Source organism: Thermobia domestica, chromosome 4, assembly GCF_964235325.1.
Source record: "Thermobia domestica chromosome 4, izTheDome1.hap1.1, whole genome shotgun sequence".
In the NCBI taxonomy this organism is placed as follows: domain Eukaryota; kingdom Metazoa; phylum Arthropoda; class Insecta; order Zygentoma; family Lepismatidae; genus Thermobia; species Thermobia domestica.
This window is the reverse complement of record NC_137457.1, coordinates 319,457,811-319,477,556: the sequence shown is the minus strand read 5'-3', so window position 1 is coordinate 319,477,556 and position 19,746 is coordinate 319,457,811. Positions and strand designations below refer to the sequence as shown.

The following is a 19,746-nucleotide window of genomic DNA, read 5'->3' as shown; positions in this document are numbered from 1 at the left end:
CTTCCAGATTAATTTTTTCCAGTGTGGGGGGTGTAAGGATCCCCACATCACGGCAGAAGCACATGTTAATACAGCACTTATTATTGATTGTAAACAGTGTAGCAGACGAGAAACCGACACGGAAGACACCGAGGGAAGCCGACAGAAGACGGACCTCACGAAAGGACCCGAAGAGGACAAATAAAAGCCCAACCACCGAGGGACCTGGCATCAGTCGACTAAGTGATCAACTAGCCAACACCTGCACTGAGGTAGCATTGGACTAGGGATCGTCACTACAACTAAGCCTCGCGAAGCTACCTTCGGCTGAGGGGGCTTTCCTTCAAGACTCGACAGAACCTGCAGGTGCCTTAGAAACTGCTTTGAGATAAGAGGCACCGTGCAAAACACCTATTTGCTCTCATTTGATCAATAACAAGATAGGCACTATTTTACTCTTTGTGATCAAAGACATTTGTATTTAACAATTTTTATAATAAATTGGTGAAGGGGAAAAAGACTAGCCCGGACCGTCATTTAGTCTCTACCTATAAAATAATTACACTAAACATATGCATTGAAATATTTGCCTTTTTCTGTTTAATTTTTTTCGTATAAAAAAGTCTTCATATACGAAAATGGCGAAGAGCAAAGATTTTTTAATTTTAAAAAGAAAGTTAGTTTCTTCTTTTGACCAACCAAATTGTTCTAATTAACAAACTGCGTTCTCGTATAAGGTCAAAGTTAAATAAAAACTTTGGAAATTAGATACAGACGCACACAAGGCTTTACAACAGGGTGCGAAATCCTGGGGGGGACGGGAGGGATTTCCCCCCCACCAAAAATTTTACACTTGCGTTTCCCCCTCACCAAAATCTGTAAGGGGGGACACCTTAATAGGAAAATATAAGTCTATAATGAAAATTTTCAGACAAACAATAATTTTAAATGCATGCTGTTTTAAAAAACGTAGTTTATTTGTAAAAGGATCGGGTATTTAACTTTTTCGGTTGTTCGGTTGTTGACGAGATGAAGACCTTTATTCTCTAGCGTACCAGTTGCATGCAAAATTGGTAAAAATTTCTTAAACAAACAGATTGTTTTTCAATTTCCGTTGACGAATCTACAAACAGGTTTGCGGATAAGCACTTGCTGTTATATGTAACATATGTGGACGAAGAAAATAAACCTTGTTGTCGTTTTTATAAATTAGTGCCTGTAAAAAATGCCGATGCAAAATCTCTTGAAGACAAAATTATTCAAGCAGTTTTCGAAGATGGCATAGATATTTTTAATTTTAAAGTAAAACTTGTTGGATCTAGTTCGGACGGGGATGCAGTGTTTACTGGGAGAAACGAAGGTGTTGCTGCTCAAATTAGAAGAAATGTCAGCCTGTGCTTAATTAACGTACACTGCATGGCACATCGAATAGATCTTGTTTCTGAAAGAGTTTTTGGTGTTGTGAATGCTGTTCACAACTTTGAATGTTTATTAGGCGAACTTTACAAAGTGTTCAGTAAGTCATCTACAGCTGCAAAACTGCTGAAAATAAAAAAAAAAATTGTTTCACATACATTGGATTTCAAATGAGAGGGATGCATTATTGGCAGTCTTTACATATTTTTCTTGTATAATGCAATTTCTACTTTTGAAGTATTAAAATACTGACCATTTCAACAGAGACAGTTTTAAACTGAGTGGTATTTACCCCCCCCCCCAAAAAAAAAAAAAACTCGGGGAAAAAGAACATTCTATTGCTCGGTTTTCTTCTGGATATTGCGTCCATTCTGTCTAATATTAGTAAAACGATATAAAAGGAAGCAGCTTCGTACAATGAAATAGAGAAAAAATTACATCTACAAGCTCTGAGAGAAATGCATATGAAAGATGATGTCTACCAAAGTCTTTGTAAAGATAAGTATTTAATGCACTGCAGACAAGCATCTGATACAGGGAGTGATGATAGTGAGTTTGGTCAAATAAGGGGGCGGGTAATCCAGGGTTTAGTAGACGAAGTAGAAAGAAGGTTTCCTTCTAATGATGTGCTAAAGTGCTTTTCAGTGTTTGAAAATAAAGATCGTATTAGCATGAGTGGTTTATACGGTAATGTAGACGTATATAAAGCAGCTCAATTATTTGGATTGGATCTTGATACTGCAGTGTCAGAATGATTTGGTTTGATTTAGTTTAAAGTCCCACGATTATGCCTGCTAGGCTAAAGGAGATGTGGACCTACTGATAATAATGGAACCCGAACCACTTTGGTCGTTCAATTGTACCCCACCGGGAATCGAACCAGGGACCACGCTAACCGAAGTCAAGCGTACTAGCCACTAGACCAAGCGGGGGTTCTACAGTGTCAGAATGGAGAGAGTACAAGTTAAGTTTTAAGTCGGTAAATTATTTTCAAGTTCTTAAAGCTTTGGCGCGGGAAGTTCGTTCTGTGTCATTATCAACTGCTACCTGTGAACGTGGATTCAGTGTTGTTCATATTAAAAGTTCCGAAAGAAACCGTATGTAGGCGAGTACCTTGCAGTCTTTATTGATAATTAAACTCAGGGGATTTCCTTTAAAATTATGGTATGCTGTTACTGCTGCTCATTCGTGGGTTTCTTTTGGCCATCACATGTTGAACTCTCGTTACACACGGAAAGAAAGAGAAGTTTAATCTTAAAATTTTTCTCTAAGGTAAGATACGTTATTACAAACTATATTTTAGGTCTATAAATATAGTAACACAATCATTCAATACTCGTATTATTGTGGCTCTCTTCGGTGGTCTAGTGGATAGCACGCGCGCACCATCTTCGGTGCACGGGTCCTGGGTTCGATTCCCGGTGGGAGCGCCTTACAAAAATTCGAACGATTACCGTGGTTAGGATTCCACCTTAAAGTGCAAGTCCACATCTCATAGCCTTGCTGCTGAAAAGGGTAACTAAACTTAAATCAGCAAATCAATCGTATTATAGCGTTTGTGCTTTTATTTTCTAAAGTTTAACGTCCTACGAATATTCACCAAAGCTAAGGAAGACGGTCAATGAGATGAATTATAATGGTGGATTAAGATAGTGGAAAGAAGCGGGAGGATCCCGAAAAACCTCCCACACAATTGTTTGTATACCGCAAGCAGAATTTGGCGCTAGCTAGGATCCAGCCAATGATCCCACGCACCTGAGGTGAGCTCTACCACTGAGGCAAAATGGCTTTTTGTTGTCTATCAAGTATTTGTATTGAAATCATATGTTATTTATAATAATATATTCTTACTAATAATACAATATAGATACATAGTATTTAGACTTGCAAAGGTGACCGGACGAACGACCAAACTGAAACACTAACGTACTTAGCAAAGAAACGAGAATTTCATAAATAATAATAAAAACTATACTCTGACTCTGCAGCTCATGGGGGTCTATGGCTGGCCAGATAGAGCGCTTCAAGTTAGTAGTTCTAATGCTTGGTTAGGACATCTGTTCTCAGGGACAATTATTTCTGACTTATAGATCTCTACCGCTATTTTCGTGAATGCGTTCTTCAATATGATGGTAAACACAAGGGTACTGTGCTCCCATGAGAGTCTAACCCTGGACCATACGCACCGAAGTGTATATTAAATGCAGTAGATAAGTTACCAATTTTGGTTAAATGAATAAATAACATTAAAGTATTTTTAAATAACAATGACGACAAGTTTGAGCATTTATAATAATAATAATAATAATAATAATAATAATAATAATAATAATAATAATAATAATAATAATAATAATAATAATAATAGGCCCTACATTAATATTTCAATTTTTTGGAGGCTCCATGAAGCATTAGTGTGGATAACTGAACTTCTTCCCCCCCACCATTTTCAAATGATTTCGCACCCTGCTTTACAACGTTAGGGAAAAGTGAAAGTATGTTGATTATTGCAACCGAGCAGACAATACCAAGTCGAGAGTTTTGTTGCGACAGATTCCTGCTGCTCTATTACAATTAGTGCTCTCAACGGGTCGGGTCGAGTCGGGTTGAAGACCGACCCGACCCTACCCGTGACCCGAATTGACTAACCCGACCCGAGGTGATCCAATTGACCAAACCCGACAACCCGACCCGAACTGATCCGACTGACCCGACCTGAGCTGACCCTAGTGACCCGACCTGAGATGACCCTACTGACCCGACCCGGCAACCCGACCCGAGTTGACCCGACCCGTTTGAGAGCACTAATTACAATCTTGAACAGAATCCCCCCTTAAGATTTAATTGCTTCCCCTTGTACAAAAGTCTGAATTCAACGCTGATGCCGCATATTGAGGTAAATCTAATACTGAAAGGTACCCCTTATTGGAGTCTTCATTACGAGACAGTACATATAATACGGTTTATGAGACAGTGCTTAAAATTATCCTATCTTCAAAACTTTTGATTTCTCTTTAACTAAAATCAATGTCCAACGATAAAGCAACACAGATGTGTTCTATGAGATGAGATAACATATCGAGTTCAACAAAATGACGTTTCACGGTGAGTTCTTATGCGTAGTTTTTGAGAAAATCGAAAAATACAAACTTTTGGAGCGCTAAAAATACCATCTCGTTGATTGCCAATAATAATTAAATAATAATTAACAGTTTCTATTATTTATTTGTTTATTTTTATGCGTTGTATATATATATATATATATATATATATATATATATATATATATATATATATATATATATATATATATATATATAAATTTACTGGTAACATATGCATATATTGTTAATAATAATAATAATATTAATAATCTTACCGTCAAGGTGATTTGACCACTATTGAAGAAGTAATGTGGATGCAATTTATAGACCTTAGTTTGACCCAGGGATATATAATCCTCGTATGTTCCCTGTTCGGTGCCTCTTTCATATTTCAATGCACCACATGTAGAGCCAATCAGTCGATTTGGAACTAGAAATAAATAAAAAAATATATATAGAAACCAATTAATAAATCAGAATAAGGATTACAAGATGTATCTATTTCGCTCAGGAGCTAGAAAATTAATAAGTGGAGGCCTACGTAAATGTAATTTATTAGCAAGTAATACAGTGTTTTACTTTATACTACATGGTATCTCAAACATCTAGAGCTATGCTCATTTTATTCCTTTTTTATATCCTAGCAAGTTGAGACTGTTGACAAAAGTTATTGGGTGCATGTAAATGTTAGAACAAATGCAATATATATTTGGTAAAACTTTGTTCCATATAGGTTGTGGGCGCGCTGGCTCAGTGGTAGAGCGTTCACCTCCGGTGCTTGGGGTCCCTGGTTCGATCCCAGCTCCCGCCGTGTGGACTTTGTGGTGGACAAACACCGTGCTCGTGGGTTTTCTCGGGGTTCTCCCGTTTCCTCCCACTTCCTTCATTCCACCATTTCACTCATCTCTCATCATCACCGTTTCCTTTACCCTAACCGGCATAACCGTGGGACGTAAAACTCAAAAATTTCATTTCATTTCATTTCCCATATAGGTTGTACGTACAGCAACGTAAATAAAATGAGTGTTTGGAAATAACTCCCACTACCGGCTTTTATTATAAAACTAGTTATGTAATAGTATTTGCAGAAATACTACGAAGTTCTTTTCCTCGAATTTATTGGGTTAAAAATTAGGTAGCTTTTGAGCGTGAGGATAAGGACAGGATTTTTACAGAGCCCCGTTTTCTTTAAATCCTCATTGCGTCAAATCTTCCAAAATCGTCACATATTATTAATGCTTGTCTCTTTTAGCACATACGTTATGATTGTAAGTCATGAAGCTGCATATGTAATGATTGTATTTAATCCCATTTTATCCACTACATTTCAATGCCTGTTGTAGTTATGCAACCACACACAACACACCAATAATCCTTCGCCATCTTGATTATTTTCAATATATTGATGGTCCATCAACAGCTTTTGATACATGTTGGTACGTCATTCCATCTGTCATGAATCGGACCCATCTGACCCAACGGAATATTAGGGACCCCTCTTTCTGTTGGGTACTCACTTCCGCCGCCATTGAAAAAAATGAAATTAAATCCTTAAGTTTTACGTCCCACGGTTATGCCGGTTAGGATAAAGGAGACGGTGATGATGAGAGAAGAGTGAAATGGTGCAATGAAGAAAGTGGGAGGAAACGGGAGAATCCCGAGAAAACCCACGAGCACGGTGTTTGTCCACCACAAAGTCCACACGGCGCGAGCTGGGATCGAACCAGGGACCCCAAGCACCGGAGGTGAACGCTCTACCACTGAGCCACCGCGCCCCCTTCCGCCGCCATTGAAACATTCAGAATTATGCATTTTCGGATAGAGCAGATTACAATTCTAAGACAGTGACATGTGGCTCAGCTCAATGGCTAATAGTTTTGAAGATATTCGCCTCAAAGTTAATGTTCTGGCCAGCCCTAGCCATGAAACTATGCGCTTTTGACTACAAGTCCATATGAACATTTTTAATTATTTTGATATGAGGAATCACCAGTTTCAGTTTCTCGGTCTAGTTTATTAACACCCTGTATATATATACACAAGGGTTGGATTTTTAGTAATGGCAACAACGGTATATCTTGAGAAATAGAGTACTTACAAGGTTCGAAGTTTTACAGGCCCTCGATGTAACCAACAGCATTGTGAATCACGCGTTCCCAATGATGTGGAACCGCTGGATGCCGTTGGTAGTGCCTAATCTCTGGATAGTGCGGATGGAGCGATCGGTCGCCCGGAGAAGATCATCAACTGTACGGAAGCGTGTTCTACGAAGTGGTTCCTTCATCTTCGGGAAGAGGTCGTAGTCGCAGGGACTTAAATATGGAAAATACGGGGGGTGATACAGCACTTCCCAGCCCCAACAATGCAACAAATCAGTGACCGCACCTGCTGAATGTGCACTTGCATTGTTATGCAGAAAGATGGCTGGGTTCATCAGGAAGTGGCGTCGTTTTCGTCTTACAGCTGCTCGCAGATCGTTTTCCAAAATATTGCAGTAGTACTCTGCACTAACGGTGTGCTTGGGGGACGGTAAGGTTTATGATTACTGTACACCATCCCAGTTGTATGCAATCATGAGCATAGCTTTCACATTGGTTGGGGTATTCCCAACTGTTTTTCTTTCTAGGTGACCTAGGATGACGCTACTCGTTTGATTACTGTTTCAGCTGTAGTTCATACGCTCTGGCTCAGGTCTCATCAATAGCAATGACCCGCCGTAAGAAGACCTCACTTTCACGTTGATACCGCTTCAAGTGTGTTCGAGCGGCATCATATCGCAGCCACTTGTGTTGTTCAGTCAGACCATGTGGAACCCACCATGAGGCTATTTTACGCAATCTCAGGTTCTTTTTCAGAATTTTCAGCACAGTCGAATGTGCTAGTCCTGTATTGTTGGCCAATTGACGAATCGTGGCGTTCCGATCTGCTTGCACTAACGCATTCACGTTCTGCACATCTTTTTCATTTACTGCAGGATGGCATGTCTGTGACATTTTGTCGTTCGTTATTAAAGGCTTTGACCCACCTTGCTACTGTACGGTATGGTAATACACTTGCACAGCAAACATCTTGCAATACTTCGTAGCACTGTTTTGCATTCCTAACTCTAGCGCATTCAATTTAAAACCAGTTCCTCTGACCTTGCTTCGTGAACATGACTGTATTCCGCGAGCACTCACGCAGCATGACTATAGTCCACGAGCACTCACTCAGAACTCCCTTCTAACTGCTGGCGCTGCGCGCGCAATGGAGGGGAGGCCAGGCGAGTTCATGTGCTCTAAAGGAGAGTCTAACCTACCGCTGGTATGAATTATAATGGATTGCTTTCTTTTCGAGTATATTTATAGCAGTATGGCCATTACTAAATATCCAACCCTTGTATATGTATATTGTTAGATTATTGAGAACAAAAATAATAATCACCAATAAATGTAGAGTTGTAACTTGTGACGTAGTAAATTTTAACAATAGTAACAACACTACTGTTATACAGTTGTGAGTTGTAACTTGTGAAGGGTAGATTTGAATACTCATACTAACGATATGCAAATATAGAGTTTGTAATGCTCCAAATTGTGAAGAAAATTAGAACAAAGATAACAACAACATGCAAATATAGAGTTATGAGTTGTAATTTCTGAATTAGTAGATTAGAAAGCTTGAAAATTACACACTTCCTGTCTACTAACGTAAGAATTATAGAATTGTCATACCTTAAGGTTCTATCTTAGAGCCACAACTATTTTATTTGCATACTTACTTTCATTCAGCCTGTTGTACACTTGTCTAGCTACATTTCTGATATCTCCAGATTGGATTTGGATAACGTCCTTGTTAAAATCTTCCACGATATCCCTGTATCTTTCTTTAGAGTCAGGAATCAAATACATGAATTTCACGTCTGAAATTTGAGAAAAAAATGTATATATTATACAATATTCATAAACTTCAAATAACATTTGTTAAACAAATAGTGCATAACAAAGCTAAATAGGTAGAGGAATATAGCAGATATGGCGTGGGTCAATGAAAACTTGACCCATGACCCATTGATTCACTACCAACTGACTCACGACACATCGTGACCCAATCTGACCCACGACCTACCATGACCTACCAAAACTCATCATCATAAACTTTGATTCATGATTCACGCCCTCCTCTCAGCTAAATAGTTTATTCTTGTAATAAAACAAGGATGGGAAATTATCACTAATCGGAATTTGAATTTCTACGGCCAATATCTCAAACACCGCTCTGTTCAGTAATGGCATGGGTCAATGAAAACTTGACCCAGGATCCACTGACCCACCATCCACCATGGCCCACTTGTGAGATACTCAATTTCTCGCAAAAATTCGGAACCGATACTTTTCCTTAGGATATGTATTATAATGAAAGCGATATGATAACACACCAGTTTGGATTAGGGCCTAACTACATATCAAAAGTCATTTAATTTGGCTTTGACATTTGGTAGTGATGATCACGCCTACATAGTTACATTCAATTTTATATAATAATTCATATATTAGAGGTGATTTAAAAATATATTTTTCCGGTAGTCAGCTCCTCAAAAACTGCACAGGCTGTGTCTCGAAAGCCAAGTAGTAATTTCTGTTGCTATTATTACAACAAATATCAATATCGAAAAGTGCCAGAAGTTCTTTTCACTGACGAGGGAAGGGCGTGATATCACTCAGAGATAATTGCACTGAACTTGGTGTAGGAGTAGGTAACGGGAATAGAAAAGAACATGTGGAAGCACTCGTTTTGCAGGCGTTCGGAACCAGAAATAATGGGCCCTACAGTTCAGAAGAAGTATGGCCTGTTATAGGGCGTTTACACTTAGTCGATTTGCGTTCGATTCAGTTGAATTGACGTCACTTTCAACTTAATCGACCGTGTAAACGGGACTTCAACTTAATCGCTTGTTGATCGAAGGCGACTAATCGACTGGCAACTGAATTGAAAGACGTTCTATATTCTGTGGTTGAAATAATTGAACACATCCATCGATCTGATTCGGCCTAGTTGCTTCGATTTAGTGGCAAATGCAGCGAGTCGATTTAGTCGCGCGACTAAATTGATTTAGTCGTGCGACTAAATCGACCAAGTGTAAACGCCCCATTAAATAGATATTGGTGGGACGGAGGCTTTGCTCACTGTTCCGACCAATGCAGAAGAAGTTAAATAAAGTAGAATCAAAACAGAAAATATGAGTTGAACAGAAAATGCGCCAATATCCGCCCTCAGTCCCAGCAGCCGAATGCCGGGATACTAAATCTATCAACTGTTCTGCTCTTGCCGTTACTAATTGGGTATGTATCACTAGTTAGATTAATGAAATTATATTAAAAAATAAAGAAAAATATATACAGAAATTAATCATGGGTATCGCCAGAAGTTTTCCAGGATAGGGGTCAAAATGAAGTTGCTGTATTTCTTTACACTATAAGATGTTGTCAGTACGCAAGTATTATAAGTTTGAACCCACCAATATTAACTGAATACATTTGTATGGGCTTTTGATATTTACGATGTGGTGTCCACCAAAATCAAAGTATTGTGTGTTTGTGAGGCGAATTTAAATATATATTTTGGGATTAGTGATGTTTAGAATGGGAGCGACTGTGAACGGATATAACAAAAATAACAGTTTGACCACATACAAGACTGTTCATTTAACACAACTATAATAACGCAAAGGATAAAGGAAATATTTGAATTTGGTCTACTCACCACTAGAAAGCAGCAAAATGTATTGGACAGAAACAACCTCGTAACAAGTGAGTTCAAGACTCCAAATATAACTCACGCATATTTCATAAACACTGCACTTTAGTAGTGTGAACACAAAATGAACATGAGCGTTTCACTTCTGTTGCCTAGCACACATGGGACAGAACGTCTTCACTGTCTACACACATGCCATATTCATAAAGTTAGCATCCAAATTGGTCTCAAGAAGATTAGAAAATACAATAGTTAACCTTAATGTACCGTATAGTGACTTATATACTCTTTTTTGACATAATGAAAGAGTTGTTAACAGAAGCATTAAAAATATAACAGGCACACACAGTAGCAGGAACTGTATTCAAAAAATAAATACGCTAAAAAAATCAATACACGTTCACTCTGAAACAAATGAGACTTTTTTTTTTTTTTTTTAAATTCAATTCCTCTTTATAGAGATAAGTTTGATAATGGCAAGGGCAATTGATGATTTAGTACTCAGGCATTCGTCTGGTAGCACTGAGGGCGGATATTGGCGCATTTTCTTTTCAACTCATCTTTTCTGCTTTCATTCTACTTTATTTAACTTCTTCTGCATTGGTCGTAACAGCGAGCAGAGGCTCCGTCTCATCAATATCTGATTGACAGTCCATACTTCTCCTGAAGTGTAAGGTCTATTATTTCCAACCTACTTGGAAAATGCCTTAAGATTTGTGACAACTTATTATGATATGCCTAGAAGATGATGACAAACTGAGATATGTCTAAGACATTCTGACAACCTACTTGGAAAATGCCTTAAGATTTCTGACAACTTATTATGATACACCTAGAAGATGATGACAAATGGGATATGTCTAAAAGATTCTGACAACCTACTTGGAAAATGCCTTAAGATTTGTGACAACTTATTATGATATGCCTAGAAGATGATGACAAACTGGGATATGTCTAAGAGATTCTGACAACCTACTTGGAAAATGCCTTAAGATTTCTGTAAACTTATTATGATATGCCTAGAAGATGATGACAAATGGGATATGTCTAAAAGATTCTGACAACCTACTTGGAAAATGTCTTAAGATTTCTGACAACTTATTATGATATGCCTAGAAGATGATGACAAACTGGGATATGTCTAAGACATTCTGACAACCTACTTGGAAAATGCCTTAAGATTTCTGACAACTTATTATGATACGCCTAGAAGATGATGACAAATGGGATATGTCTAAAAGATTCTGACAACCTACTTGGAAAATGCCTTAAGATTTCTGACAACTTATTATGATATGCCTAGAAGATTATGACAAACTGGGATATGTCTAAAAGATTCTGACAACCTACTTGGAAAATGCCTTAAGATTTCTGACAACTTATTATGATATGCCTAGAAGATGATGACAAACTGGGATATGTCTAAGAGATTCTGACAACCTACTTGGAAAATGCCTTAAGATTTCTGAAAACTTATTATGATATGCCTAGAAGATGATGACAAACTGGGATATGTCTAAGAGATTCTGACAACCTACTTGGAAAATGCCTTAAGAATTCTGACAGCTTATTATGATACGCCTAGAAGATGATGACAAACTGGGATATGTCTAAAAGATTCTGACAACCTACTTGGAAAATGCCTTAAGATTTCTGACAACTTATTATGATATGCCTAGAAGATTATGACAAACTGGGATATGTCTAAAAGATTCTGACAACCTACTTGGAAAATGCCTTAAGATTTCTGACAACTTATTATGATATGCCTAGAAGATGATGACAAACTGGGATATGTCTAAGAGATTCTGACAACCTACTTGGAAAATGCCTTAAGATTTCTGAAAACTTATTATGATATGCCTAGAAGATGATGACAAACTGGGATATGTCTAAGAGATTCTGACAACCTACTTGGAAAATGCCTTAAGAATTCTGACAGCTTATTATGATACGCCTAGAAGATGATGACAAACTGGGATATGTCTAAAAGATTCTGACAACCTACTTGGAAAATGCCTTAAGATTTCTGACAACTTATTATGATATGCCTAGAAGATTATGACAAACTGGGATATGTCTAAAAGATTCTGACAACCTACTTGGAAAATGCCTTAAGATTTCTGACAACTTATTATGATATGCCTAGAAGATGATGACAAACTGGGATATGTCTAAGAGATTCTGACAACCTACTTGGAAAATGCCTTAAGATTTCTGAAAACTTATTATGATATGCCTAGAAGATGATGACAAACTGGGATATGTCTAAGAGATTCTGACAACCTACTTGGAAAATGCCTTAAGAATTCTGACAGCTTATTATGATACGCCTAGAAGATGATGACAAACTGGGATATGTCTAAAAGATTCTGACAACCTACTTGGAAAATGCCTTAAGATTTCTGACAACTTATTATGATATGCCTAGAAGATTATGACAAACTGGGATATGTCTAAAAGATTCTGACAACCTACTTGGAAAATGCCTTAAGATTTCTGACAACTTATTATGATATGCCTAGAAGATGATGACAAACTGGGATATGTCTAAGAGATTCTGACAACCTACTTGGAAAATGCCTTAAGATTTCTGAAAACGTATTATGATATGCCTAGAAGATGATGACAAACTGGGATATGTCTAAGAGATTCTGACAACCTACTTGGAAAATGCCTTAAGAATTCTGACAGCTTATTATGATACGCCTAGAAGATGATGACAAACTGGGATATGTCTAAAAGATTCTGACAACCTACTTGGAAAATGCCTTAAGATTTCTGACAACTTATTATGATATGCCTAGAAGATTATGACAAACTGGGATATGTCTAAAAGATTCTGACAACCTACTTGGAAAATGCCTTAAGATTTCTGACAACTTATTATGATATGCCTAGAAGATGATGACAAACTGGGATATGTCTAAGAGATTCTGACAACCTACTTGGAAAATGCCTTAAGATTTCTGAAAACTTATTATGATATGCCTAGAAGATGATGACAAACTGGGATATGTCTAAGAGATTCTGACAACCTACTTGGAAAATGCCTTAAGAATTCTGACAGCTTATTATGATACGCCTAGAAGATGATGACAAACTGGGATATGTCTAAAAGATTCTGACAACCTACTTGGAAAGGTCAAGAGGTATCCAACAACACACTTGGATATGCCTAGAGATTTCTAACAACCTACTTGTATATGACTAGAGATTTCTAATAATCTACTGGAATATGTCAACGGGTTTCTGATAACCTATTTGAATATACTTAGGGGTTTCTGACAACCTCCTGGGATGTACCCACAGACATTCGACAGTTTACTGGAAATATCAACAAGTTTCTGATAACTTACTAGGAAATGCTTAAAGGTTTCTGAAAACTTCCATGCAAAAGTTTAGATGTTTCTGATAACGTATTGGGAAATGTCTAGAAGTTTCTGACAACGTACTGGGAAACGCCGAGAGATTTCTGACAACCTACTGGGAAGTACTTAGAATTTTCTGAAACATATTGGAATATTCTCAGAGGTTTGTGACAACACTGAGATAAGCCTAGAGATTTGTGACAACCCACTGGAATATGCGTTGAAGTTTCTGATGACGTATTTTTAAATTTCTTAAGGTTTATGACAACCATTAGGACATTTCTAGTGGGTCAGAGTTTGCTTTTGACCTTAATTATTGATGAACGTGCCACATAACAACATTGTAAGTAAAAGTAATGAACATATTTACCCTGACTCCTAAGATCTATTTTAAAATATGCTCTTGATTGGTCTTGACCTTTCCGAAGATTGTTTTAGAGGAAGTTTTCAAGCTATAACTCAAAATGTCCTGGATTTACTTACAGTATCTTGAATGAAATAATGTACTGCTCACCTTATATGTTTCCATCACTCAACAGTGAAGTGGATTTAATGTGAAATTTCATGTTGCGAATTTTCTTAATTCATCCGTCTGTGTTTTTTCTCAAGTAATGTGTTTCTCTTTATAGATTATCGCCGCCCAACTTTCAGTATAATGAACAAAAGTTAAAGTCCAAACAAACAAATCGAGTGTAAGTATAGCAGGCTATATTGAACTATAACAAACTTACCTGGGTTCTCATCTTTGAAGTGACCATACACGTTTCTAATCTCCCTGATTTGATCATCGTTGATGGCAGCATAGGACATAGTTAGAACAACAGTTGCGTTCGAACCCGACAATCTCTGTTCCCTTTCAACTTCAAGTAAATTGTCGAAGTAGTTCTTCATACCTAACATTACGAACCTCATGTCCGTGCCCATTGGCCCTGTAATGAGGAAAAATACGTTTAATTATTATTATTATTATCGCACACATTGCAACAGGTAATTAGCTAAAAACTGGTGTAATTTTGAGAACCACACCACGTACACAGTACAAGACTATATAAAACTCTTATCAGACTTAAAGTTGAATTTACAAGTGTAATTTGGTCAAACGTTAGCAAAACAAATAATGATAAAATAGAAAGGGCCCCAAAAACAAGGTTTATAAAATATGTATATTTTAATTTACTGTTACGGGATATGAAGTCAGGACAAGCTAGGACATCTTTATTTCATGTGAAAATTCAACCAGCCATCAATGGAAGCCAAGCAGCCTTCAAGAGTTCACTGCCTGATGTTATTAACACCAATATTCTGTTGTACGTCGGTAGCTGACTTTACATCAAAAGATTAATTAACTATTGCTTTGCTGTTATTGAGGACATTTTTGTACTTGTAATTTGTAATAAACACTGGTAGCAACTTCCTATTACCTTTTGCCTACCAAACAGTCTCACACGCGACGCTTTTAATTTGTTTTGTTAGATCAATTGCTTCTCTCAATTGGTTCGACCTCATTGGCCCATCATAGTCAGGCTACTGCAGTTCGTTTACCCACGACACGATGTTGCAACAAGGAAGTAATAAATATAGAAGTAAGTACTTTGACTCGGGTGAGTCTCCTTTTGGTTCATTTACCTGTCAACGATAGCAATTTCAGGAGCAAGTTTGAGAACTTTGTGTTGAGTCGACGACATGTAGAAACATGGACTTGGTCAATGTCAGTTTTGGGTAATCGATCACGCTCAGGAAACTCTGTGGTGCCACCATCATCTCATTCTGACGTCAGAGGGACAGTCAGGTCAAAAGCAATTGAGAGAGCACGATCTGGGTCTTTGGATCTCAACCACGATGCGAGACAGATCGGAGTCTCCCTGTCTTTGGGGCCCGGCATTCAATGCCGTAGTTGATTGTCGGACAAGTTTTCATCATGGACTTCATCAGAACAATCCAACCTGCAAGTCACTGGAACTTCGAGGACTGCGCCTAAACATCACCTATGAGTAAGAGGGAGAAGATTGGAACTTCTTCGAATTAGGGTGAGACTGTTCAAAATTCGTTGCTATTCCTTTGTTTACCTTCTATTCCTTAACGCCCTTATTGCTACCAATTCTCAATGAAAAATGCATTGGTTATTTTCAAATTATTTTAACACTAAATACATATTCGTTAACCTGTCTAATTTTGCTCATGGTTCTAGTCGCCTAAGACTAGTGGTGAAGTCGCCCCCCATTTAGTATGTGCTTTATTGCTATAAATTTGGTATTGTTATCCCGCACCTCTTAGGTGCCTCTCGTTTCTATCCCGACAGTTAAGTGGTGTCGGAACATTACATTTGTACCAATACTATTATGACTATAAGAGATTATTAGAGTTTTTTTTAAAATCTAAATCTTTTATATATATATATATATATATATATATATATATATATATATATATATATATATATATATATATATATGAAAAAAAGAACAACAAGCGTTAATACTTTCGGAGACCATTCTAGAAAAAAATATACAGTGAGTACCTTGTAAATAATATCTCATACAGAGTAGCAACTCACAAAGTACGGAAAACAAATTTAATTTGTAAGAACGGTACAAAGAACTCTATACTTAGCACCTTACTTACTATGTTTAATAACTGAAGACAAGACTCTTAGAAATTAGCAGTGTGTTAAGTTTTTAATACTTTTATAATGTTTTACCCTCTTATAACATCTTATACATGAATTCCTTTTATTACTAAACAATCTGATCATTAAAATTAGGGTTATTTTAGTGTTCTACTTTGTTTATTTTATTTTATACGACAGTTTTAAACTATGAAATATTACAATTATACTTTTATATGGTGCTAACATTGAATTTTAAGCCTTCAATTGAATTGTGTAGAAAATAGTCAATTATCTTGGCTATACTTGGTTAACTCTCTTCTTAGCACTTTAAATATGTTATTAAAATTAAATTAATTATTATTATTATTATTAATGTTAGCAAGCGAATAAATTAAAATATCTGTAAAAGTTGCAACATTTTTTTACACAACTGGATAGAAAAACAAAATTAGTACGTGCCATGAAGATCTTACTGTCTTAACAAAAGATAACACAAGAAAACACTTTATTATATTCTTGTCTTTTCGGGGCCATTTTATTTACTTCTTGAGAAATCCCGAGGCACTGCCCTAGCCCAGCAAGACTAAAAGGGAGGCAATGGTTCTCGTGCCTATGTATATTAAATTTCTAAGAATGGTAATATTTCTCATATCCAGGTACGCTAAATTTCTAAGGGAGATAATTTTTCACGTGTATATGCCTTAAATTTTTAAGAAAGGTAATATTTGTCAAGTCCATGTACATAAAATTTCATGTTTCTCACAACTACAAAATTTCTAAATGAGGCTATGTTTCTCAGAACTACACAACTTAAATTTACAAACAAGGTAGTGTTTCACGTCTGCGTATGGTAAAGTTTTTAGGTAAATAACTAACTAACTAACTCTATGGCCTATGGAGCCCGGAGGTTCAATGCCGCGTTCACAAAAGCTCTCCACTTACTTCTTTAGCTAACTGCATCCAGTTTCTACTTTGTATTCCAATCTCTGCGAGATCCATCTTAATATTCTCCTCCCATCTGCGCCTAGGTCTTCATAATGGTCGTTTTCCGATTGGTCTTCTAGTCAATACTTTGAAAGCGTTTCTACTTTCTTCCATTCTAGCTACATGACCCGCCCACCTAAGCCTCCTAGACTTGACGACCCTAACAATGTTGAGTAAACCATATAAATTATGTAGTTCCTCGTTATGAAGTTTTCGCCATTCCCCATTCCCGTTTCTCTTAGGTCCGAATATTCGTCTCAGGATCTTGTTCTCAAATACTTTCAGTCTATGTTCTTCCCTCAGAGTAAGTGACCATGTTTCGCAACCATACAGAACAACAGACATGATTATCATTTTGTATATTTTAAGCTTCAAATTTCTTGACAGAATTCGCGACGACAAGAGATTTTGAACCGAAGAGGAACATGAATTCCCTGCTTTTAGTCGACATTTAATTTCTCCGTGAATATGATTTTCCTCTGTTAATATTGAACCTAGATATCTGAAACTATCCACTTTATCAAAGGTATTATTTAATATTTTAACGCATTCATAATTTGATGTTGTCCCATCGGGAACCGAACTGGAACCTCTTGTACTAAACCAACGAGGACGGCTAGATTTTTTCAGAGAAAAAATCATAGCATATAATGTTCAGAATTTGTATATAACCATCATATATGTAGTTTCACATAGTATCGTAAAATGATTTTAATTGGAAATTTGGACAATTTTACATAAAGTAATTGCAACACATAAAAGCGAACAAAATATATTATAATTTCCGAGGGAAGCTCATATACTTCGGACCCCACGTTAAACTGTAGGTACTCGTCTGATATAGCCTTGGTGCTGAAAGGGATGTAGGAAAACTCAAATTTAAGCAACCAAGTATAGTACACAAATCTTTGTTGATTTTCTTTTCTCATGAAGAGTTTTCATTTCTTAACAGTCCTATATCCTTTTTAATACCAGTCAATATGATGAAACACTAATACCAGTCAATACGATTAAACTAATACCAGCCAATATGATGAAACACTAATAGCAGTCAATATAATGGAACACTAATACCAGTCAATATGATGAAACAGTAATACCAGTCAATATTGCAATATCCCCTCGTATTAGTAAACAAAAGCCACGAGCTTTGACATAAGCATTAGCAAAACGACGACAGACACGAAGAGATACGACGAAGACCCCTTCACAGACTAAGCCTCCGAAGACTGGCTATATAAACGGACTTCTCGACGCAAGATATATCAGTTGTTAATACGTCATCCCTTACCTATATGTGAGCTGCAACGGGCAAGAGATACTCCCTTTTCTCCAAGTTGCAACGGACGGGAAAAACTCCTCTAATTCCACCTCTGAGCTGCAACAGGCAAGAGATACTACCTTTTCTCCAAATTGCAACGAACGGGAGAAACTCCTCTAATTCCACCTTTGAACTGCCACGGGAAGAGATACTCCCTTTTCTTCAAGTTGCAACGGGTGGGAGAAACTCCTTTAATTCCACCTCTGAGCTGCAACGGGCAAGAGATACTCCCTTTTCTCCAAGTTGCAACGGGTGGGAGAAACTCCTCTAATTCCACGTCTGAGCTGCAACAGGCAAGAGATACTCCCTTTTCTCCAAGTTGCAACGGGCGGGGGAAACTCCTCTAATTCCACCTCTGAGCTGCAACGGGTAAGAGATATCCCTTTTCTCCAAGTAGCAACGGGCGGGAGAAACTCCTCTAATTCCACCTCTGAGCTGCAACAGGTAAGAAATACTCTCTTTTCTCCAAGTTGCAACGGGCGGGAGAAACTCCTCTAATTCCACCTCTGAGCTGAACCGGCAAGAGATACTCCCTTTTCTCTAAGTTGCAAAGGGCGGGAGAAACTCCTCTAATTCCACCTCTGAGCTGCAACGGGCGAGAGACATTCCCTTTTCTCCAAATTGCAACGGCCAGGAGAAACTCCTCTAATTCCACCTCTGAGCTGCAACGGGCAAGAAATACTCCCTTTTCTCCAAGTTGCAACGGGCGGGAGAAACTCCTCTAATTCCACCTCTGAGCTGCAACAGGCAAGAGACATTCCGTTTTCTCCAAATTACAACGGCCAGGAGAAATTAATCTAATTCCACCTCTGAGCTGCAACGGGCAAGAAATACTCCCTTTTCTTCAAGTTGCAACGGGTGGGACAATCTCCTTTAATTCCACCTCTGAGCTGCAACGGGCAAGAGATACTCCCTTTTCTCCAAGTTGCAACGGGCGGGAGAAACTCCTCTAATTCCATCTCTGAGCTGCAACGGGCAGGAGGTCCAAGTGTACTTAGAGGAAATTATTTATACTTCTAGAAAATTACTTATGTGTAATCTTTTGTACGAAATGTATAAATATCTTTTCATAATAAAAGGCGAGGTGGGAAAACCTGTGTTCTGTTACTGTACCGAATATTGCAATATGCAAACACCATGTGGATATGCTCATTGTAGTGGTGGCGTATTTATTTCCAACTCTTGGAATGGTATTTCTGTTTTTAGTTGCTGACCTGATATCAATTC

The 19,746-nt window shown here is 37.6% G+C and overlaps 1 protein-coding gene across 1 annotated transcript in view; it reads right to left on the bottom strand.

Moving 5' to 3' along the window:
- Positions 1 to 19,746, bottom strand: part of LOC145684364 (uncharacterized) — an 85,828-nt gene that overhangs the window by 10,053 nt on the left and 56,029 nt on the right. The window contains exons 12-14 of the mRNA XM_081756604.1: positions 14,338 to 14,535; positions 8,260 to 8,400; positions 4,775 to 4,929 (exon numbers count right to left, since the gene is read on the bottom strand). Of these exons, the coding sequence (XP_081612730.1) occupies positions 4,775 to 4,929; positions 8,260 to 8,400; positions 14,338 to 14,535 (494 nt within the window). The remainder of the gene's footprint in view (positions 1 to 4,774; positions 4,930 to 8,259; positions 8,401 to 14,337; positions 14,536 to 19,746) is intronic.